General features: G+C 38.3%; 1 protein-coding gene across 3 annotated transcripts in view; it reads left to right on the top strand.

Annotated features, from left to right (window-relative positions):
- The window catches only part of ARHGEF7 (Rho guanine nucleotide exchange factor 7), a 126582-nt gene that overhangs the window by 87591 nt on the left and 14598 nt on the right, over window positions 1–24393 (top strand). For all 3 annotated transcript variants that reach the window (XM_087757886.1, XM_087757887.1, XM_087757888.1), the window contains exons 10-18: window positions 6862–7000; window positions 7896–7955; window positions 9068–9214; window positions 11123–11209; window positions 14665–14743; window positions 16128–16267; window positions 16944–17168; window positions 19161–19254; window positions 22198–22287. In XM_087757886.1, the coding sequence (XP_087614012.1) occupies window positions 6862–7000; window positions 7896–7955; window positions 9068–9214; window positions 11123–11209; window positions 14665–14743; window positions 16128–16267; window positions 16944–17168; window positions 19161–19254; window positions 22198–22287 (1061 nt within the window). The remainder of the gene's footprint in view (window positions 1–6861; window positions 7001–7895; window positions 7956–9067; window positions 9215–11122; window positions 11210–14664; window positions 14744–16127; window positions 16268–16943; window positions 17169–19160; window positions 19255–22197; window positions 22288–24393) is intronic.

Raw genomic sequence — 24393 nt, 5'->3', positions numbered from 1 at the left:
CTTAATGAATAAGAGATTTTTCATGTTCACATCTTCAAAGCCACAAACATCTTTCATTTCCTTAAATTAATTATTAATAGTCGAACTATTGAAATGAATATCATTAGAGACCTGAGCATATGTGAATATGCAGAAATGGGAATAAAACCTAATACAGCCCATACAGGAGTTCAGGTTCCAGAGCTGCATTTTTCTGAGGTTGCATTTGCCTCTGATACTCACAACAACAAAAAAAATCTTTCTATTAAGTTTGGGAAACAGATTCTCTTCTTGGTACCAGTTGTGGCACTGTAAGTTTTATCCAGGTGTTAGAGTTGGTACTCAACAAAATTTCTCCGATTTCATACAGTCCTGAAATTTGGTAGGTACTTTTTGTCTTGGGAATTGTTTCAAGGCCATTGCATGTTTTTTGCAGAATTAAAATTCTTTGTGTAATGAATCAAGAATTTCTAAGAATTAAGTCATTTTTCCTTAGGTCTGTCATTGTGTCTTGTAATTATGTCTTATGCCACTGGCTGGAGCTGAAGAGGTGGAGCTCATCAGGTGCAGCTGACTGGTGGCTCTGCAGAGATCAGTGTTTTGCATATTTGCACCACTGCCTCTTAGCTTGTTCTCCTTGTTCCCTTCTCTCATAGTAGCTATAGTGCCACTGTACGTGATCCCTGTTTTACTTACTTTATTCCTACATACAGTTGTACCTCTCTGGCTGCATTGTATGAGGTTTTAGTTTCTAACATACCTTAGCTTTTCTTGAGAATCCCAGTTCAAGTCCAAGGGTAGGTGTTATTTTTGGAGAGAATTTTGCTAGCTGGTGAGAGCAGAGCTGCCTCGAGGGCGTAGCGTTTAGTCAAAGTAGCATTGATTGCTGCGTGTGCTTCTCATCATAGACATATGCTTGCCTTCCAGTAAGAGAAGAAACAGGATGAGCAACCTAAGGCATGAAAGAATGAATTTCCCTCAAATAAATTAAAAAAAAAAAAAAAAAAGAAAAAAAAAAAACAACCCAAACAGCTGGATACAAAGTACAGAAATGGATAATTCCAGTGGGGTAAGGAGTCCCAGGAACATGAGATATTACCTACCTGGGGAAGATCACAAGCCACAAAGCTCAGTGCAAGGGGAAACTCCAGCAAAGAAAAAGAGGAGCAGAAGCTAGGACTGGGACTTTGTGGACTGTATCCAAAATGACAAAAGGGAAGATATTTGAGTATAGAACTCAGTGAAGGGTGGATAACATAATGGGAAAAAAGTCTAACAGGCCCCACTGATCAGTGGACATAAAACTCTTCTGAAGAAATACAGAGAGACTCAATGTGATCAGCATTAAGTATGTCATTATTGGAAGAGGGGGAGGTTTTAAAGCTTTTTTACTTTATTTAAACAACACCATGTTTATTTTAAAACAAAATGGAAGAATAATGTTACCAAAAGAAAATTTAATTTGCTGAAAAGGCAGCCAAAAATTGGTAATATATGCCCGCTTTTTGTTAATTTTGCAAAGTGGCAAGTGTTGAGCTGGTTCTCAGCTGGAACAAAGCTATTCACAAATCTTTGCTTGTTCAAACATTAGTTTTGCTAGATTCTTCTGTTCTCTTAGATAACATGTCCCAAGCATATTCTACACTTGCATCATGGACCTAGCAGTCTGGATAAAATTTGTGGAGCTGAAACATCACAATTACTCTGAGTAACTGGAGCGAGGAATACAGATCAGCTTGAGTCAGAAAACTCTTTGTGCCTCCCCCACTTCGGTGCATCTCTGAGAGCCTGCAAGTGTGCAGGCTGATGTCATACGCCAAGCAACAGTCCCCGGGAGAGGAGCTTGACTGGGAAGGTTAGCACTAGGAAATTAAAAGCTGCAGTTGAGGGGTTGCTGAGCCAGGCTGTGCCACAACGCTCTCAAAATGCGGTGCCTGTGTGCAGTCCTCAGACCCCTCAGCAGTGATAGCTCCTGCTCCTTCTATTACAAACAGAGACCTGCTTCAGAAGTGTAAGTTGTAATTTTAAATGTATACGTTTTAGTTCCTGGATGTGCTCTCCAGTTTAAGTGGTTTGTGTTTTGCTGTTTTTGTTTTTTTTTTCCTTCTGCTACTGTAGGCACATCTGAACTTGTTTCCTTCCCCTTGCCCGGTCTGATTTGGAGATTCGAGGCAGCTGTACTAAGGAAGATTTGAATATATTAATAGGGCTTAAAGGCACTTTTCATGGTGATCTTTAAAATATCTCAAGCTGTGAGCTAACTCTAGTTTGGAGTGAGGAGAACTCTTCAGCGTGGGATTTCAGGATAAATGAAGCACAGCACTTTTGTATGCTTCTCTGCATTTTATTCTGTAGAATTACTCAAGTGATGAATTCAAATCTCAGCTGCCTCTTTCTGAAAAGCTACTTATTTAGGCAGTTGTGACTAAGTTGATGATTTCACTGTTCAAAAGTTTTTCCCCTTCAGTTAAATGATACCTCTTTTTAAAACATACTACTTAGCTGTGGGCCAGAGTTTTATTGAGCATATACTGCCTAGGAGAGTGTGGTACTTGCAGGCATCAATTGAAATTGTGACATGAAAGAGCCATTGTCTTCGGCAAAGCAGCTGTGCTCTTGAGCTAACAACACTGACTTTTAAGCGGCTATTAATTAAAAAACAGTTGTGAACTGCTGTCATATTCAAACAGTATTTTAACCCACCCATATTTTATTGAAAGTAAACCTTTGCATTATGTTACGTATTGTATTTATCGTTTGCGGATAAATGAGGGATGCTCACTTTAAGCTTTGAGCTGTCCATTTTGCCAGATATTTTACGTCCACGAAGCTGCAGAGGTAGCAGGTTGGTTTAGCACGAGCAGACTGCTAACGGGGTCTGCGTGATGGAACTGCTCAGACAAAATTTTGGGTACTATTAAAAGAGTGTGTGTGTGTGTGTGTGTTCACACTAGAGTTTGAACAAGCTGGCGTGTCAAAACTTGTCAGAGGGAAGCACAGAAGTGTATGAAAGAAAACATTGTCCTCTTGGGAATGTTGGGAAGAAAACTACGTCATTCCATTTTAATTACACCTATTAACACTGCTCGGTGCAAAAGGCTTCCTGATGATGCCATCGCTAAGCGTGTTTTTCAGGACTTTGTGTACATTTCAAGTGAGCTGAGGTTTAAACTTGCTCTGTAGGTTCCTATACTGTGATTAACTAAAAAGGAGGTGATAAACAACCAAGTATCTCATGGCGAAGAGCAGTGAATGGCTTGGAAACTGCTGCAACATTGCGTAACCACAGAGTGTGTTTAGTTAAAGGAATTGCAGAGTCGACAGGGAAAACAAGATAGTATCAGGTTTTTATTTCAGGTTTCCAAGTAGTTGATCTTAATTCAGGCTACAGTGAGGGTTTTTTTTTCCCATTTTCTGGCACGTTTCATAATGCTGAAGTCGGGAAGGAATGGAACAGTGATAATGAAAATTAGAAATGTGAATGTGGGTGAAATGGTAACCAATGTTCCTCCTACTGTAGAGGCATGAAATAAAAAAAGAAAAAGAAAAAAAAAAAAAGCATTGTGTAAACGGATAGCTCAGCAAATAGCATTTATATAATGCATTTGTCTGCACCCAGTAGCGTGGAGATGGCCAAAGTAATTAGGAATGACGATTTTTGTGTCTTTGCAATCTAAAGGCAAAAATCAGTGCTGTTCAGAACAATGTTAAGTCGAATGGCCTGTGGTATTTGCAATGGGCACGTCTCATAGAGGGTACTGGTATGTTGGGGAGAAAAGAGAAGCTGCGTAGACATGCGTGTGGATTGTGCTGCCTGAAATGGAGAAGAGCGGCAGGTAATGTGTGAAAGGAATAGTTGATGAAGTTAGGCAGCAGGGGCTGTGTGTCTGGCTGAAGCAAACAAAATGCAAAGAATGAGTTTAAATGTTTACTTGAAGATACATATCAAGTACCTTAGGTACTCTAACTTTGACACTGACATGGGTGGGGGTGCGTACAGGGAGAATTGATGGAGGGAACAAAAAAAAAGGCACTAGCGTGCATAAGATCAGTGTCATATACACAGTGAATTTAAATTTAAAACCACTGAGTGCCTTGAGACAGATGGGCTTTCACAGGTGAGCTTTGGTAAAGCTTTCTGTGGCAACTGGGTGGCCTACCCTCGTTTGTCCACCCCATCACCATGCTGGAAACAGCTGCTACCCTTTAGCTGAGTCGGGAGAAGAGGATGTGCCACCATGCCGTAGCCATTCAGCTCTGCGTTCCAGCAAATTAGCCTGAATCCTTTGTGAACAAGTAGCTGGTAACACTGTAAAACCAGATATAAGTATGAGTCAAAATCCTTAGTCTTGTTTAGGGTGCCACCAGAATCAGTTGTCAAGTTCTGTAGTTGGTGTGATTTTTGTGCTGAGTAAGGGCTGTGACTAAAAACACAAGGCAAAGTAGGTCTTCAGGCTCTAGGTATTCAGAGTTGGCCAGCTTTACTTCTTAAATCTAAATTCAAGCTAGAAAAGTACTCAGGTTTATCTGTGCTGCACTATTATAATTTTTCCATACAAAGGTTTTTCATTGGGTTTTAATTTTGGCTAAAACCTGATCATGTCCCAAGCTGATTTTAGGAGGCCTAGAGTTGCTGATACACATCGCTTGAGAGGGATGTAGCAAGGTCTGCCTGGTGGAGCCGTGGGTGTTCTCAAGGGTGCCCAGCCCTTCTCTTTGCATCTTTAAAACGCAAAGCAGGTGCTGGGAAATCCCCTCACCCGATTTCTGGACTCTGCAGTTGAGTACAGCAGAAATTGCGCAAATACATGCACTGAGGAGTGCCTGAGTCTGGTTAGAATGGGGGTGAAGTGCTCTAAAAGAGGTTGTGTAAGGTTATGTCGGACCTGACACTTCAGAAACAGTGCTGGATGTATTTAAGCAAGGTACTGTAAGTAAGTAACAATTAACTAATCTGAAGACAAGTGAACATTGGAGTATACTGTATGGAAAAGTACCTTCTCTTCTGTGAACTTGGGGGAGCTTTAGCAGCTGGCAGGAGAGAGATCCAGGTGGGGTGGTGGACGAAGCACTTACGTTGGGGATGGAAGGTTGCTGTTCATGTTCTTGTTCTGCTCTCTTAATCTGTTTGGACAAATGACGTTAATAAGCAAAGTGTCACTTGTTCTGAAATGGGAAGGGGGGTGTTCGTGTGTCTTGAGGGAGGTAGGGAGGTCTGTTTTGTCATAATCTATGTAATGCTTTTATATAGCATGACTCACTGATAATTGAGCATGTGTGTTATGGAAGTGTCCTATCAGTATCTTTTTCCTAGGGAAATTGAGCAGGTCAAGATTTGCTTTCACTTCTGCATGGAAAAATTATGCCCTAGGTTTGGAGAACCTTGCCCTTCCCTTTTTGTTAATGTGGCCATAATGCACAAGTGTTCCTCCTTTATTGCTGTTTGATGTTTGACACTTCTTACACTTTCTAAAAGTACTGAACCTGGTAGCTGGCTAAGGCTTCCTTTGAAAAATGAGACTATGTCAATAACCAAGAAGGGGATAAAAATTTTTTATGGGAGTGTAATGCTATTAATCAGTAGAAAGTAAGGACTTTCAGGATATCGTAGGGTAGAATTTACATGACTGTCACATGAGAATAGTGTTATTTGTTGTGGGTTTTTTGCAGAACTAGTTAATTTACTATAACAAGGGCTCAAAACATGAGCAACCCCATCTGCAGATGTCTAGAATGACACAGCGTGAATGCAAGAAGATGTTATCTCTTTAATAAACGGCTTTCTGAATTTCCTTTATTCAGATTTTGTCTTTAGAATCCCACGTTCTTCTGTAACTCATATTTTCTGAAGCCTGGAAATCAGCCCAGGTGCTGCTGTACCTTCCTTTCCCCACAGTGAGGGCTCATTTTGTTCCTGGTCATTTAAACTCTAGAAAAGCTTGTCCTCCACCATAGTCCTCTGAAACCTCTGCTTTATAAGGAAGCAGAAGATTTAGCTATTTTAAGTTTCCTTGATAGCAAAGTGAGCTGAAATTTCCAGGATGCACTGCTTTTTTTAAGTGAGTTAATGTAAAAAGTTGAGGGGCTGGGCCAGTTCTTGGAAATGATTCAAACATGAAAAACCATCTGGATAGGGGAAGTAGCAGTTCATGATATTTGGAGAGCATGGATTTCTTACAGCAGCTTTGCTGTCAAAACAAGTGTGTTGTGTAAGTACACCCTCAGTGAAACCCGAACTTGTTTGAGAATAGATTGCGCAGTAATTATTTCTACTGTGGTCTACCATTTGTATGGCTGTTGGTTAGTTGGTCATTTTGCAATAACACCTTGGATGTGTGAGATGAGGTCATTAAACATGTAAGTGTGGGAGGAAAAAAGGTTCTGAAATGCTCTGTGTCTTCCCATTAGTGCCAGACACCTTAAAAATATTGATGCTTGATTAAATATGAAGCCATTGACTCATTTATGCTTGTGTATTATCTGTGTAAACCACCTCTAAGGTCAGATGTCATTTTACTAGAATAAAGATCTGAGTAATAAAATATAGCGCAAATGGCTTTCTTCTGTAATCGTTGCTTGGATGGGGTAGCATTTAGGAGCTGTCTTTGAGCATCAGTTGCCTAGAACGGTGGATTTGATCCTATGTCTGTTGTTCCATGGAAGGACCCCAAATCTGCAAATGTCTTTTTGTTCCTGTATTTTATTTAATGCAGAAACTTATCCCAGCACTTCAGTTGTACTTTAATTACTTTTTGATTTATTTGGCCTCTTGTTTTATTGGCAGAATTCATTGTGGATGAAAGACTGAAGCGAAGAATCCAATGTCATTTTAATTGTCTTGGTAATTTGATCTTAATTTGCTTAAATATCTTGTGTACACAGTGAGGATCTAGGAGAATTCATGGAGACGAAAGGTGCCAACAGCCCTGGGATCCTTGTACTGACCACGGGCCTCAGCAAACCTTTTATGCGTCTGGATAAATACCCCACGTTACTCAAAGAACTTGAAAGGCACATGGAGGTATATCTTATCAGCATTTATGTTCCAGCTTAATGATGATTTGACAACAATTATTTTAAAGGTACATGTCAAACATGATGGGACCCAAAATTACATTTGTTTGCTCTTCCGTCAGCCTTCTAAAATATGGGCTGCAATGGTTTAAAACTTAGTGCAGTAAAACTTCCTGTAAAAGCTAAACGTTTAAAGTAAAACTAGCCAGAGAAGTTAATCTTTACTCGTAGAACAGTCTTGCAGGGTCTTTGGTTGACTTGGCATTGAATGTGTCTCCTGCATACTACTTGAGGCTACTTTATCTTGTAGAAGGAGTGCTGCTTCTCATCTTAGGACCTCAGCGTGTCGAACACATCACCAAAGTAGTCCCTTTGACTTCTACCGAACACTGTCCAGAAATGATCTTTCCAATACGGGAAGGTGTTTGAGGAGCTACTGTTTCCGCCTTTGCATTTTATAGGTTAGATTTTTGGAGTGTGAAAGAGGGAGAGAAATAGAAAGTGTATGGGTCTTTGTCTTGTCACACAATTTGGTTTGTCAGTCAGTGACAATGGAACATACTAGTCTGTAAGGAATCTAGTTTGTGACAAAGCTAACGTGCCAAATAAAACTCTTTAAAATAAACACTTTCCTAGTAGGATTTAAAAATCTCTTGTCTACTAGGTCTTGTAAAACTTCCAAGGCTCTATTTTAAGCATAAGTAGGAATGTTATAAGTGACTCTTCATTTTTATTACAAGCCACCAGTGTTTGTTATAAGAATAAGGTGGCTGTGAAAAGAGAGGCCTACAACTCCTATTTTTCAGAATTGTTTATTTGTTTTTAGTTAAGCTTCTAAAATTTTTTAATTAATTTTAATAGAACTAAAGTTTTTATTGTGTGTTTTCTCTGTTTGTTTTTAGGATTATCATCCAGATCGTCCAGATATTCAAAAATCCATGACTGCCTTCAAAAATCTTTCTGTAAGAGTGATAAAAAAGTATATATTTTAAGTAGAATGTTTTCTAATTTCATCCTCCTCTATTGCTTTAGAAAAACGAAGCTTTTTTGTAAATAATTGTATAAGACATTTTTGAAAGCCTGGAAATGGATGCTGTTTGTGGGCAGAGCTAAGGATGGTAATTTGCTGGGGAGTTAGAGCAAATAGATTATTGATGCAAGAGCCACACAAGCATTTTGCACCTCTTGGTCTGCCCTCTCGCTCGTGCTTTGTCTCACTTTCTACTAGTGCTAGCATAACTAGTATCCTGAAGAAGGTGGTCTTTACAACAATTGAGTATATCTTCTGAGGTTTTTCTAAAGTGCATTCCTTCTAGGGGAATGGTGTTGAAGTTGCGGGAGAGAGGATGAAGGGCAAAGTGCTAGTGAAGTTCAGAAGATATGGAACTTCTAGTAATAACTGGAGTAGGAAGCCTAATTTGAACAGATGAGCGGTCTATTATTGTCTTTTTAAAAAAAAAAGTCAACTGCAATAAACATACTTAATGCAATCTCACTTACAATAAACTTAATGTTTTGTGTTTCCTGTTAGGAGAGTGTGCTGGCATTTCCCATTTTTTATTTTTTAAAGCAGAAATTTAGTGTTATCTGTGTTCAGAAGAAGTTTGGCAATCCCATTCTGTTGGGTGCTTTACAAACAAGAGGAAACAATTCTTGTTGAGAGAAATTCAAATGAATGGGAGTACAGCTAGTAGAGCAGGTTGGAGACATTTAATAAAAACAGGACATAAGATGATACACACTCAGTTTGCACAATTGGCATGGCTCTTTTTACTAAAGAAAGATGCTTTGTTGTATAGTTGTGTATTCATGACAGCTGTGTTACTCTATTCTGATGAGCCTAGCCATTTTTGGTTGGAAGTACAAAAATTAAAAATGTGAAGAAAGGAGAAATTTGAGAAACGGAGTTATGACTATTGGTAATAGTCATCTAAATGAAAATGCTTCACGTTAGGTGCTGTCTTCTGTGCACTACGACCGCAACAGTAAATACAACTGTACTGGTATTTCTACCCTTAACCTGCTCCAGATTGATACAGTTGATAGAGATGGTATTTTTCCCTATGTTTGTTAGGGACAATGTCAAGAAGTACGGAAACGGAAAGAACTTGAACTACAAATACTGACAGAAGCTATCCGTTGTTGGGAGGGAGAGGATATTAAAACACTTGGCAATGTGATTTACATGTCCCAGGTCATGATTCAGTGTGCTGGAAGTGAGGTAATGTCCTTCTCATCTTTACTGTTGGTCGGTCTTTCCATTTTGAATAAAATTAATTATAATCAGTATGCAGCAGAAATAAACAGAATGCTTCAGAGATACTAATCTAGACTAAAATCTTTCTCTACTGATTTAAGGCTTTTATTACAAAACGTGAAATAAATTTCCTTGAAGATGGATGGTCTCATTTGTAAAATTTACTGAAACGTAACCAAATATAGCAGTTATATAAACATTGCAAGATGATTTTGCAGGACTATTTTCAAAGTGCATAATTAAACAGGATTTTCCATGCGTATTTATGTTACAGGATCATTTTGCATAGCAGTTATTACAGTGTGTTTTAAATAACGAAAACTTTCAAGTTTTGTATTACAAGGTGTCTGAGGCACACTTTTCCCTCACTGTTTTGGGCACTTTGCTCAACCAGTAAATTTTGAAACACAAGCTTAAGAATCAAGTGGTTTTGGAGAAACAGAATAAGAGGAGACATTAGAAGGTCAGTGACACTGCAAAGTCTGGGGTGACTTTTTTAGAAACAAAACAAACAAAAAAAACACACAAAGAAAAGGTTGTCCTGCCAGAAATAATGTCAAAATAATCTTAAGAGCAAGTGCTAAAAGAAAAGAAATGTTATACAGATTACTGACATGTTTTTACTGTCAGTTGTTCCCCTGTAAAATCAATGAAGCTTTGAACTTGGTGGGGGCTTTGAATTGCAACCTTATTCAGTCAGTTTCCTCCCTTAGAACAAAGATGTCCATAAATATGAAGAAAGAGAAAAGTGTTTATGCAAGTGAATATTTCAGAATTTGTCACCTGACATTTTTCTCTCAGATATTTTGTTAGGTATTTAAATAAAAAAGATTCAATAGGGCTGGTAGTGCATCTTTTGCAGTCATGTCTCTTCTTGCAGTCTTCAAAACAAAACACCACCCCACCCCCTACTCTCATCAAGAGCTAAAATGTCAAATGTAATGGACTTCTAGAAGTTGCTGCATAGCATTACAGCTTTTTGATTAGATATAGAACAGCTTCATTTGTGCAAAAGCAATTGGTTTTGGTTTTGTCTTTTTTAAAATTACATCGACATTTATAAAGGTTTATTGAAAAACAGATAGAAACATTAAAACTAGGTAAGGACTTGTATTGTTTTGCAAAGATGCTTGAAATTGAGACGGTGGCTTTGTCAATGGATATATTTGTTTTGTCATTAAAATTAAAACATTATCCCTTAATGCTTCTCTTCTTCATTGTTTGTCTGTAGGAGTAGATTAAAAGTAAACCTTCTCCTCCTTCCATAAAAATACCCCCAAAACAAAAAACAAAGGACAACTTCATAAGTGAAACCAGCAAATAAAAACCAGAACAAAGTAACGAGTGTTTTTGTTGCGAATATAAGCATTATTAGTTTTCTTTTATCTTCTTTTTCTACTTTGAGGCATAATCCAACATAATGCAAAAATTTGATCTCTCCAGTTTGAGAGACCGTGGTCTTGACATTACCGTAACAGTATCCATCTAAATTATATTAAGAAATATATCTGATGTGTAATTTTGGTTTTGCTGAAATTGGCAAAACAGTTGTTACCATATTAAACAAGGTCAGTATTTCACCCAGACTTTACAATTTCTGTTTTAAAATATTAGACTGTACTCTCCAGGAAGAAGTATAGGCATGTGTTACCAGTACTTTTCAAATAGAAAACCAAATAATTCTGACTTCTTTTTTTTTTTTTTTTTTTTCTTTTAAAATTCCGTGGAGGGTTAATTTTGCCAGGAGCAAATATTTGTGGAGTAATTATGGAGTTGTAACACTGATGGTAGTTTTTAATAATATAAAACAGAAAAAGGGGGGAGGGGGCTTGTGATGTTGTATTTACTTTTTCATTTTCTTTTTTTGATAAGGAAAAGAATGAAAGGTATCTTCTTCTCTTCCCTAACATTTTGCTAATGTTGTCTGCCAGCCCAAGAATGAGTGGGTTTATCTATCAGGTAAAGTAATACATGTGTATAAATGTGTTTGGGGGGTGTGTGTGGGGGGTGTGGCTTTTTTTCTGAATGGTATTTCATAGAAAACTTGGAAGGATTATTAAACTTCTGTGTTTATAAAGATAAAGGGTAATTTCTGCAATAAGAACTGGTCATCTGTTTTATAAAACTCTGGGCTAGAAGCCTGGGTATGATTTTTGCAGCTGTGACTATCAGCAAGGGGTTTTTTACCTTGTTAGTACCAGCTAATGAGAAAAAGTATCAGTAGCTTTTTAGATCTACATAGTAAAATTATACTGTTGTACAGGTTTGTTAGTGCTCTTCCAACTGCTGCTTGAGTCTTACCAAAACTATACAGCACTCCTAAGCTTGCATTGGTGTGAGTCAGGCTGTGCTACCATCTGTTTCTTTAGGTGCGTCTACATTAGTGTTTTATCTTTGAATCAGCAGAGCACTTTTGAAATGAATCTTCTAGTTTTCCCTGTTTACCTGTATTTGAGTCACAGCGTAGACGCAGTCTCAGGGCTCAGACTGGACTCCCTCTGGGTGAAGCTGAACTGGAAGGCGTGCTCCAAAAGTGCACTTGATCTGCTACAACTACTGGGAGCAGATCAAGTACATGGATTGGCATTCAGTCCATGGCCCCAGCCTAGAGCTGGCCCAGTGTAACACCAGCCGAAATGCATACCATGTAGCCTTCAGGTCCTTAGCACCAGGTGTTTCACTTCACAAATCCGTTACTTGCTGCTGGTAGACATGGTCTTTGAGCTCTCTATCAAGTCTCCTAGCTGAATACTTGCCTGTTTCCCCGCTACAGAAATAGAGCAGCTCTGCTATAGTGCAGGAGGATCAGTGCCGATTGGGTTGGCGCCACTGTAGCTCTAGGACATGTTTCACAGAAGCACTTGCGTTTTGGCTGTGTCATTCTAAAGGCCCCTGAGAGGTGAAGTTAAAGCAAATGCACAGTCCATGAGTTTCTGAAATCTTTATAACTGTTCTTCAAGTATTGTTATGTGGTTTCCAGACATCACAGTAAAGCACCAAAAGTTTTAAAAGGAGCCTGAGATTTCACCTGCTGTAAGTACTTCTGTAAATGAGGCTCCTCTTGAGCAGTTTATTACTTTCTCCTGGGCAGTGATTTGCCTGCTGTGAAGAAATGCTGAAGCATAGTCATTCAGGGTTCCTATGTGATCGGCTACATCCAGTCACAGGCTGTGTGACTTTCTTAAGAGCAATTAAATTCCAAAATTCATGTTTGGGTTCATATCTTACCTGCCATGGTAGTAGCTGGATTTGTCTGAGACTGTGTTGCATTAGATGGTTCAAACGCACAATCAGGTTTCTCTTAGGTTTGTGCTGCTCTTCAAAATTTTTGGCCAGTGCTTTATGCCAACACAGATGGAAAAAAACACATTAGAAAAGGCAGGTGAGCTCTGTATCTCAAGCGGCACATCCAGAATTCTTGACGAAGGAAGATTCTTGTGTACTGGTTACAAAGGCAACTGACTAGAAATTTAAGTGTGTTAACAAACAATATGAAATTAAACAATGAATCTGTCAGGCTTAGTTTTGCTCTCCTTTTGTACATCACATTTCTTCCTCCTCTCTCCCACCTTGTCCCCCAGGTGCACAGCATTGTTCACTAAATAAGCAATTTTCCATGGATTTGTCTTCAGCTTCTGCACAGTATGGCCATAACCTTTTCTTAATGTTTGCCTTCCAACCCTCTGTTGAATAATTTCCTCATAACCTCTCACATGGTTTTCCCAACAGTGAGAACTTCTCAAATATTAATGACTACATATTTACAGCAAGGCGAAATTATTTCATCACTGTTTATGTCTGTCTGGATTGCATAACGTGGGCCGCCTGGACTTTCTTCTGAGGTTCTTGTCTCAGAACTGGGGCAGATATGGGCAGAAGATGATGCAGCTCCCTCAGTTATTCCCAGGGAAATGATGCCACTGGAGTCGGCGTCCTGCACTACACCCTCCCTGTATTTCTGAATATTCCAGTTATCAGCAGGCTTTAGATGTTCTGGTTGATAGTGCAGATATCTGCCACATGAGCTAATTGGGAGAACTTTTAGCAGTGGTAAACTGAAGTTACAAGGGGCACAAACCATCCTTTACAAGACGGCTTCACAATTTTGTTGAAAGAAAGGGAATATAAATGATTCGTGAGTTCAGTTCCATTTTCTGTGTTTTGCTGACTTCAGTACTTTTTCTCTGCATGTAGCAGGTGATCTTTGTTCTCTGTCACCAGTCTTTTGCTTGGTGTATCCCCATATTCCATCTTCACCTCTGTCAGCTGTTCTTGCACCTCTCTCTCATTGTGGCTGTATGCTGTGCTAGTCGTGAACCAGCAAACACGGAAAAACGGAAGAGAGAATTTTGGGCCGCATTGTAGTACGTGACGCCACCATGTTTTCTTCAGTGGGGAAGCTGTTGCAAAAAAACCTCTTCCTTTCTCTTTGGCATCTTGGGCTTGAGCATGCTCTGTGCATACAGAATATCAAGTGATTTTTAGTTTCCAAGCTTCTAAGAAACCTTTGTCCATTCTGCAGTCATTAGGAAAGAAAGAAAAAAAAAAAAAAAGTTGTGGGGGGGGTTTTCCCCTTCATCGGAGCCAAAATTCCACAGTACATAGTATTTGCACTTTTGCCAGCATGAGCTGAATAGTGTTTCTGTGCAGGAGAATACAGGATCTGTCTTAAAGAACTTTATTATTAAAGTTGCCTTTTTGGTAAACCGTTTCATCCTGACAATATTCAGTCTTATTCTTCTGTGTTTCTAAAGGGTCAGAAAGTTATCCTAAACTGACTTTTTTTTTCCAGCTTGACTGGGTTTAAAATGAGAGGTTATCTTCTGCAGAATTAATATGTTCTTCTGAAACTTTACACATTTAAAGGTGTTTTTACTGCTTTTGGTTTTTTTTTTCCCAAATATTTCTGTGAGTGAATTTAGTAGTGGGTTTATTAGAGACACAAATCTTCAGTAAATAATTCATGCATTTGTTCAGTGAAATCTTCCTTAGTAAATCTACTTGTACCACAAACCTTACTTTGAGAGCTAATCAAGCAGTTTGCAAACAAACATGCTTAAAGATGAGTCACCATTGCCTCTCATCATGTAATATGGATGACCCTGAAGGTCTCGGTGACCGCTGTTACATTTGTATGGATTTCATAGCTTGCATAGGCATCCAACAGACTTATTGAAGTCACAGGTGTTATTTGCAGAAGTTTGGCATATTAAAAACTTCCATTACAAGGTGTTTGTGTGGGTTTTTAAATGTCTTTAAACCCATCAGTGTGTGTGTGTTTGCCAATTTACCGTGTATGTCTCTGTTCAGAGCTTTAAGTTTATATATTCTTTACTTGTTAATGTTTTTGTGTGTTTTGGATTTAACTTCAATGTTACTGCCTCTTTTTTTTTTTTTTTTTTTTTTTTTTTAAGGGAAAACTGCCAATGACAGGAATGACTATCACAAAGCTAGAAGACAGTGAAAACCATAAAAATGCATTTGAAATATCAGGTATTGACGATAAATAATTTTATTTACTACTTACTCCAGAATATTCTATTTCAAACATCAAATATTCTGTCTGAACAGAGGGAAAATCTTTCTCATTGTGAGGGTGACCAGGCACAGGCACAGGTTGCCTGGAGAGATCTCCATCCTTGGAGATACTCAAAAGCTGTCTGGCCATGGTCCTGGGCAACTGGCTGTAGGTGGCTGTGCTTGAGCAGAAGGGTGGATGACCTACAAAGGTCCCTTCCAGCCTCAACCATCCCATGATAATACAAATTTTGTAAGGCAGCTACCCAGAGCCTCACTTGAAAGCTGGTTTTTACTGCTTGTCTTAAGCAGTTAACAAACTGTTTTTGCATGGGATTCCTCCCCAAATTTCTGTGTTGTAATGAATGGAGGCAGTAGCCTTGGAGAAGGTCCTTTATAATGAAGCAGTTCAAAGTATGCTATTGACTGGAAGAAAAGACATTCCAGAGACTCTGGAAGAGCTTCAAGAAAGAGTTTTCTTCCAGAAATGGTCCACCTTTTTCCTGTGAGACCTTTAGCATCTCTGCCAATGATGGTTGCCGTTGTGCTTACTTTGGGTAATTTCTGTCTGTTAAGTCATTTGTTTCAGCATGTACCTTTTCCTTGGGGGATTTAAAGGACAGTGGGAGCAGGGTCCACATGGTGGAGCTTCATACCTTCATTCATTTCCTGGATCAATTCTGCCTCTGCAGGTTGCATTTAAGTAAAGTAATTTTGACCCTCTCAAGTGGCGGGCAGTATCACACATCAGTGCTATGAGGCAGAGGGGAAAAAGCTGCTGATGGTACATATTCTTCTGAGATAATAGCTACGCAGCTGACCTCGGATGAGGAATGCGATGGCTTAAAATGGAGTTAACCAAAGATTAATTTCTGCAGTTAAGATTGCTTTCCCAAGTGACTTGTGCCTGAGCTTTAGTACTAGATTCAGACCAACTTTATGCCCTTTTCTGAGAGAAGGTCAGGGAATGGTATTTTATAACTTTTCCTATATTGTAGCTTATAGACTCAAGAATGACATTTTAGGGTATATGCTGGCTTTCCTGGGGAAGATGGAGAAGCACAAGGCTCCTAGATGAACCTGTCTCCTACATCTATTTCTTATCATTAAAGGTTGTGTTTAATTATTAGAGGTGGGGAAAAAAGGTAGAACTCCTACACTTGGTACAGGAACAGATACACGGAGGAAATGTCTGTTACAACCTGGAAAAGTGAGATGCTGTTATTCTGAAAATCCAGGTTAAAATTTTTGCTTAGTACTTAGGGAATATAGTGTTTTAGGAAACTAATGTCTTTATAATCATGTCAGATTGACTAAGTTGTTTTTCTGTGGTTTCCTACATCTATTTTCTGTCACCTAGGAAATATGATTGAAAGGATACTAGTGTCTTGTAACAACCAACAAGATTTGCATGAATGGGTGGATCACCTGCAGAAGCAAACCAAAGTCACAACTGTTGGGAATCCCACCATTAAACCTCACTCTGTGCCATCTCACACAGTAAGAAAGAGCTTCTGAATTGAAGTGAATGAACAGTGTATGCAAAATTAGGTTATCTGGCAAATATTCCACTGTGTAAAGCATTTTTTTTTTTTGCCATTAGTAACAAAAACTGAATGTTACGACTGTAGTTTAATGGGTCAAAAGGTCATTCTGTTTTTAATTGTGTGAACAAAGAATAAAATGCTTAGATCTCGGTGTAATAGTTTAATGGGGTAAAAGAAAATTCATTATCGTTACTTTTTTCTATTTTGACCAAGTAATACATCATCATCTTTTAAGTATCCTTAGAACAGTAGGTTTTAAATGGTGATGTACTTGACAGGCTGTGGAGAAACAGTTTCCTTAAGTACCTTCTTTTGGGCTCTGCATTTGAGTTGTTGGTTATGAATGGATCTAAATTTAGCTCTGTCCTTAGTGGTGAGAGAAGTGGGAGCAGGGCTGCTCGTAGCTGTTCTTTCTTTAGTGCGTTCTCTGTCTGTGGTAGACAAAAAAAATTTCTTTAAGCTCCATTTTTCCAAATAACAATTTAGTGTCAAAATTTTCAAAGGCCAGCTGTAATAAACAGATGCACTAGATAGCAAGTGAGATTATTTCACCAGTCCTTGATGATACTATGTCTTTATTATGATAATATGCTTTCTTTCCCTTCCCATCACCTTTGTGTCTCTGACAGCTTCCTTCCCATCCCGTAACACCCTCCAGCAAGCATTCAGACAGCAAGCCAATACCACTGACTCCTGCATACCACACTCTCCCGCATCCGTCACATCATGGGACTGCACATACCACGATAAACTGGGGACCTCTGGAACCTCCAAAAACCCCCAAGCCTTGGAGTCTGAGCTGCTTACGGCCTGCACCTCCATTACGGCCTTCAGCAGCCCTTTGTTATAAAGAGGTGAGATGCAATAGCCAAGAAATATGACTGTGTAGCAGGCTTACAATGGGAAGCTTAACTTTCTTTTTTACACGCCACCATTTTACAGTTTTGTGCATGTTTTTATATAAAGATGATTTAACAGCCAGTGCTGAATCAATGGTAATGGACTAGTGAACGCTGTTTATTTCAAGCAGGGGTTTAGTCTTGCAGCTCAGAAAATATTAAGGTGTATTAGGAGAGTCTTCCCCCGCCTCCCCCAAGTGCTTCCACTTATTCCAACTCTTTATCCAGTTAATAAATACGATTTTTTAAATTATTTTTTCGAACTAGCAGTTCCTTTGTTATGTTGATCATCCAGGCTTATTGCAAAGTAAGCTCTTTGCTAACCACACTGCAAAGTATCTAGGGGAAGGGATCTTATGGTGCTTCAAAGTGCTGTATCAAATCATTCTAAACAGCTGTGGTGGTATAATTGACTCTTGGTTCCTCGGTATTTACCACTGTTACTAGGTCACAATAGCATATTTAAAAAAAAGAAAGGTAACTGTCAAAACATATGTAATGTTTTTGTACTCGAAAGCAAAAAAAAAAAGCTTAGATTTTAAGATGCTGTTGTAGTTTTTAATTAGCATATAGTATGAAACAGGAATCTGTTCCAAGAGAAATAAAATGTGGTGGTTTTTAACCACAGAAAGATGGTGGCGGTAGGTTAATTTGGTCATGCCAGTACATTTTGTGTGGTTTCGTAAGAAAATGTTAGATTTGTGTTGGAAGTCTGTGTGTATGTAAGAAGGAGAATAGTGGATGCCCTGTGGCTTGCTGATATCTCCCGTTTCAGTATCTTTGTCATGTGTTCTCATGATACTAATTTAGTGTGAAGCAACAGGGCCCAGAAAGAATCATGCAGTTATGCGTAAGAACATTTTATTCTGCAAGCACGAGATGTTGACAGAAAAATTTTATTTTGCAGAAAAGTAAATTGCAGTTTCTTAGAAACTGTAGCCTAAACACTGTTCCCCAGTGTGGCCTGGCTGTGGGTTTTTTTTTTTGTGGTTGCTCTGTGTGTGTGCCTTTTCTTTTCTTTTGTAAATCCCCTAAACAACAGGGAAAAAGTGATAGGTGATCTGCAACTGGAAGGTTAGTATTTAGGCTTAGTTGCTACAAGAGGTTCTTCTATTTGGCTGTACTATATGCTCATTTTATAATTTAAGTTAAATTCCTTTCAGGTTTTCATGTGTAGGGTACTAAATTCTCCAATGTGGTAAAATTTCAATCATCTTTACAGTGTTTAGCATACAGTGATGTTCAAAACCTATCTTCATCTTCTTTGGTCTGTCCTGCTCATTCACCTTTTTACTTTCTTGTTCTGTATTTTTATAGAGGATGTCTTGTATCCTTAAGGTAAGGGGTAGACCAGTATATTCCTTTTGTTCCTGTAACCTAGCATTGTTCCTGTAAATTAGCATGACCACGTTTTGAGCAGAAATGCTGTATTTGTTGCTGCTTTTTTTTTTTTTTTTTTTTTTTTTTTTTTTTGCTGTAAAGCTTTGTAAGAACAGACCTAAACGTTTACAAATTCTGGCTTTGAAGAGTATACTACCTGCCAAGCTTCCTTGTTAGGACCTTTTTTACCTGCTTCTACGTAGACAAGTGAGATGGTTTTGTCTCTTCAAAAGTTAAGGAAAAAAAAAAAAACAGTGTTAACGTATGCCTGCCTCTTCCCTTCGCTCTAGCTCCCAAACAGCCTGCATGCTTTTGCAGCAACTTTTCTGTATATTTCTGTTAATAGAACAGATACAATATCTGACTTTGTGTATAGTTGGAGGAAGGGTAGAGGGGAAACCAGCCAGTTCAGGCAAATCGGATGTGCCAAAAAGTATTAGTGAACTGAATTTTGGTGCTGTTAAAATATTTTTAGTTAGTAACTCCTATATCCATCTTAGAAGTTAAACTTTTGAAATATTGTAGAGAAGCTCTACTCTTTTTTTTATTTTTATTTTCCCCACACAGGATCTCAGTAAAAGCCCTAAAACCATGAAAAAGCTGCTTCCCAAACGCAAGCCAGAACGGAAGCCATCAGATGAAGAGTTTGCACTGAGAAAAAGTAAGAGACTTGAAAAAATGTCTGCATAATACAAAGGCTGGAATTAACATCAGTTTAAATTCTGTGAAAGTTATATGTACAGTGTAAGCAAGTCATTTGGTTTCCTTTCTCCTGTCAGGGGGGAGGGGGTAGGTATCTCCAGCGGATGGTTTGTTTTATTCATGTTAGGTGCTTATGTCACGATGGGATTAGTTGCTTTCTAGAGTATTGACTACAGCGGATGTATGCTTGTAAAGTGCCTATTTCTATCTCTTTGCTAGAGAGGGAAATGAGGTTGGCTATAGAGCTGTGTAAAGTTCAGTAAGGTAAACCTGTCTTTTAATACTGTAAACAACAATTTGAAGACACTATCCCACTTGTGCAGAATACTTAGTAGCTGTATTCTTAAATTGATCCTGGTAGGAGCTTCTGCTGAGCTGGGTGTTGGAAAGCTGGGTATTGCTGCTGGTTTGAAGACTAGTTGCTTCCATGGTCACTCTTTCTAAGATCCAACAGTCTGCTCTAATCTCCTAGAAATAAGGTCACTTGCTAGTGTCTGTGTCCGGATAAATTGCAGAGCTTTAGACTGCTTGAAGTCTGAAGAACAGCACTGAACCAAGAGAGACTGAGGAATGTATAGAAAAACAGAAGGGTCAAAATCTGGATGTTGGGGTAATTTGGGGTGGAGGGAATAGTAATGTTATCAAGCAAACACAATACTCCTTTAGTTGTCAGTGTCACTCTAATTCTTCCTTATAAATTTGTGTGAAGGAATAATCCAATTACTTGTATCAATAAAAGATAGTATTTAATATGAAGGCCAGATTCTTCTACTGCAACTTTAGCTTCTCTGTGTCTGTCCTCTGCTCATGGGCTTTTTAAGAGAGAGACTGTGCCTTGAGTGTTCAGTGCATGAAATGTGTTACCATGAACATTGTCTCTCGCTGGTTTATGCGAGGTTGGAGAGAAAAAGCTTTTCCTCAGCGCACTGTTGGTTTGTCTAAGGTAGAGGCCCTTCTGTGTGTGATGTGAATGTCATATGGCAAAGATTAAGGTAGTGAATAGAACAGTCCTGTGTTCATGGATGTGCAAGTGGACATTTTAGTTCAGGATGTTTTATCTCTTACAGGAAGGTATCTGTTTAGGAAAAAAGAAAGTACTGCAATATAGTATCTTTTCAGATGTTGGAGGATGGACATTCAGTAGCTGTAATGACAGCGGTAAAGCTGTCAACTTGCAGATTTAGAAATTATTAAAGAACACTTAGTGAGAGGAGATGAGTTCTTTTTTGGGGGAGGGAGGGGCTCTATAGCTTGCAAATACATTTTAGTTTTATTCCTGATTAAATTAACACCTTTCAGTATTTTGTATGTAGGAGGTAACTTTCAATAAAATGGATTTTTGGTGGCTGTAAGTCAGAGAGTGTTACTTACAGAAATACTTAGTGATTCTTGGTATTCATCTCTTTTTTCACCCTTTGTGCCAGTAATAGGAAGCTTCTGTTATATGTTAGTGCTCCTTCAACCTTTTCTAGCTTGTGGAGCAATAAAAGTTTTCCGCTGAGGAACTTCTATCAGACTTAAAGCTTATTGATAAATAAGTTTGGGGTTTGTTACTTATCTTCTCTGGAATCCCAGGGATTTATGGGCTATGTTTTGAGAACTGCTATGTCAAATTAGCATTGTAACAGTAAGGTAGGTATTTCAACCGAGTGTCCTCACAATACTCATTCCAGAAGTGAAATATTTGTCCTGCTACTGTAATAATATGATGCTGCATTCTAGCCACAACAAAATCCAATTATTTTTCCTGCCTTGAAAGAGAAATAACCTGTACTTTGGAGTACCTGTGTCTCTTAAGCTGTGGGGAAACTATAGCGGGTCAAGAGAATTTCTTCAGCAGTTAGCTTGTCCGCTGATCCTGACAAATGTTTGGACAGTTGGCTTTGTTTTGATGGTAATAAATCACAAAAACTAACATGATGCATTGGCTGACAGAGAATACTACTACATTTTGATGTTGAAGGCAGTTCAGATTCATGCAGCAGAAAAATCTTTGAGACTATTTTTTTCCTCAAGCTTTGCAGGAGGAAAACAGGAAAAACGCTTTCAAAACAACAAAGCGTCTTGCCCTACATTGAGACTCCTGGTTCCATCTAAACTAATGGTAGAGGTACCTCTAGATTTCAGTTTGACTGGAATTTCACTCTGTTGCAAGTGAACAATTTGACAGCATTTTTACTGACTTCCCCAAGGAGAAGATTTGCTGTGGAGCTCTGCCTTTAGGAAAATTCTGGCATGTTAAGCTTGAATAGTTAGATTTTTTTTTTTTCCCAGTAGTGCTGTTTCTGCTTTAAAGTCTGAGAATTTTAATTACTCCACTTCTCACAGATACACTTACATGATAGTGACATCTTTCCAACTGCACACTGGACTGAAACTGTACTTACATATTTATTATGATTTTAATTCTGAATTTAATTTTCAATAGTGTGCTGTTAAAAGGGGTAAATCTGATATATGTACAAAACCCAAAAGTTTTCAAGATTTCGGTGAATTAATATTCTGTTCCTTGATTTCTTTGATTAAATAATGAAATAATATGTATATAATAACTGGGGTATCCAGGGTTTTTTCAGTTTAATGGCTATTTGGTTTAGAACCAGAGTGATCGCACTTCAAAACGCATTCTGTGCAACTTCAGATGCTCAGAAAATTTCTTGAATGTGTGGGTAGTTACTCTAACTGGTTTTTTTTCCAAGCATTTCAAAATAGTATTTTGTCTTTTTAAACTGTTACTTCTGCTCATTGAAGTTTGATTTTTAAAATGGGATGATTAAGAGAATTTTAAAGGGTTGATTAGGCTGAACTTTGGTCTCAACTGAAACATAGTGATTTACAAAGGCTTTTCTGTGTTAAGAAACATAACCATGTTTAAAATTTTGTTTTTTCCCATTGATTCTAGGTACAGCTGCTTTAGAAGAAGATGCTCAAATTCTTAAAGTCATTGAAGCATATTGCACAAGTGCCAAAACACGTCAAACACTAAATTCAAGTAAGTTAGAAAATATTGAAATGGCTAACTAAAACACAAATTAGATCGTTTGCAAAAAAAAAAAAAAAAAAAAAAAAGTGTATGTTCTCAGGCCTTTGCAAGTAGCCAGCTGGACCTGGAAGAAATAATAACCTGTTTCTGGCTTAATGTCAGTGTTGAGTGTTTAAGTATTGGATGCCAAGGTCCATGGTTAGAGACTATAATTCTTTCAGTGTTTAAAAAAAAAAAAACCAAACAAACAAAAAACCCAACCAAAACAAAAGTGACTACTTGTCATGGTTTAAAATTGCACAAAACCTTCACCAGTGAATGAGAGATGCCTGAACTGACTATAATGGTTGGTCACTATGCTTTTTGATAACTTTCAAGAAGCTGGTAAGTAGTGAGGAGGAATGAAGAACAAGTCATAATTTTGGAGGAGTGTATTTTTGTCTTGTTCTGTTCAAAAAAGACTTCCGCTATGGAAAAGTAACCTAGACCTATAAAAATTTCTTTTATTTTATTACCACTAGTTGTTTTTAGCATTAATTACCAATTTTAATCACATCTCATAATTTCAGGAGAAATTGTTCTCAGATCTATGTGTTGCTTAAAGCCATTTTTAGTTTCTCAGATCAATACCTAGCTTATTGAAAACCTGTAACGTGCCTCTGGGGTCCTACTTCATTTAATCCAAATCAAGGTTGCCATGTGGAGTTCCTCTGTATTGTAAGTAAAACATTGCACAAAGCAGGGGAGTCCACCACCAGCATGTGTTCCATTTACACAAGGAAGGAGAAAATGCTGTTGCGTTTGTTCCGATTTGCACAGTTTTTGCACTGTTGAATACCGACTTAATTCGGGGATCCTTGGAACACAGTATAATCATCCTGAAGTACTTGTCTGGTTTTGCTGCTGTCAGGAACTAGAAGAGTGGACATTATACCTTACTCCTTGTTCACTAAAGCTGTTTACATTTGCAGTGTTAATCACTGTTACTGCTACCCACAGCGCTCTGTGCCTGTTTTGCTTCCAAGCAAAAGCACTTTATGGTGGCAGTTGAGAAGTCTCAAAACGCAGTTGCAAACTTAGTTCATGGATTTTCCTCGTATGTGTTAACTTACCATTGTCACCTTGAAAAAATCCAGCTACTTTGTAATCGTATGTAGTTTACAATGGGAATATGGCCCTTGTATTAGACTGTAGAAACTTTTGAAGTGAGAGCAAAAACCTTCATTTTATTTTTTCTGTCTTGATGAACTGTAGGTCTCCAAGGTGATAAAATTGTCAATTTCCTAAATTAGCTACTATTACCTAATTTTTTAATTAATATTTATCTATTTTATAGCCCTACAGTCATAACAGCAGTGTGTTTAATTGGATAAAAGGAAATTAATGTGTTCAAAATTCTGAATATATACTGTTGTTCCAAACAAAATTAAATGAGATGATTGCTGTTTAAATCTCTCGACTGATCTGTTGATTATTTCCGAGAATAATGTGACAATAAGTGGTTGGGGAAATATTTGCACTTGCACAGTAGTGTGTGTGTGTGCAGGTATAAAATGGATGATTTTTTATTTTTTTTTTTGCTTTTTTGCCTATTTTTTTTTCCTTTCTATGTATATTTAAGAAATATACATAGTGCTGTGGGGATCATTGCATACATCAGAAGTCAGCAGCTTTTATTTGCTCTTAATTGCAGCAAGAAGTAATGGTTTTATTGATTAAGTACACGGCTGCTTTGTTTGGAAAGAATAGTGTTGTCATCTAAGACTTTAGGTTTCAGGAGATCCATTTGTAGACTGGAATTGGAAATGGGGAAAAAACCAATCCTGCTGGAATTGCCTCTATGGGAGCAGCAGTCAGTGTAGAAGAACAGAATGAGAGAGTTGCCTGTCATCCGTGCAGTACGCCCTTTTTTTACGTACTCCTCTCTTACCTCCATGTTAATATTCTGCCTGTCCCTCACAGCACTCTTGGCAGTTCTCCTACTACTTGCACCTTAATCCAAAGCCCAAGGGGTGCTGCTTTTGGCAATGCCTGTTCAGCAGAGCTACGGCACCAGTGCAAACTGGTAGGCAGTGGCATTATAGATAGCAGAGCAACTTTTTTCAGTTGTTTGCG

Source organism: Nipponia nippon, unplaced genomic scaffold (genome assembly GCF_047370975.1).
Source record: "Nipponia nippon isolate SJK-2023a ecotype South Korea unplaced genomic scaffold, ASM4737097v1 scaffold_2, whole genome shotgun sequence".
NCBI classification, from domain to species: domain Eukaryota; kingdom Metazoa; phylum Chordata; class Aves; order Pelecaniformes; family Threskiornithidae; genus Nipponia; species Nipponia nippon.
Note: the sequence above shows the minus strand (reverse complement) of the source record. Positions and strands in the feature narration are given on the sequence as shown.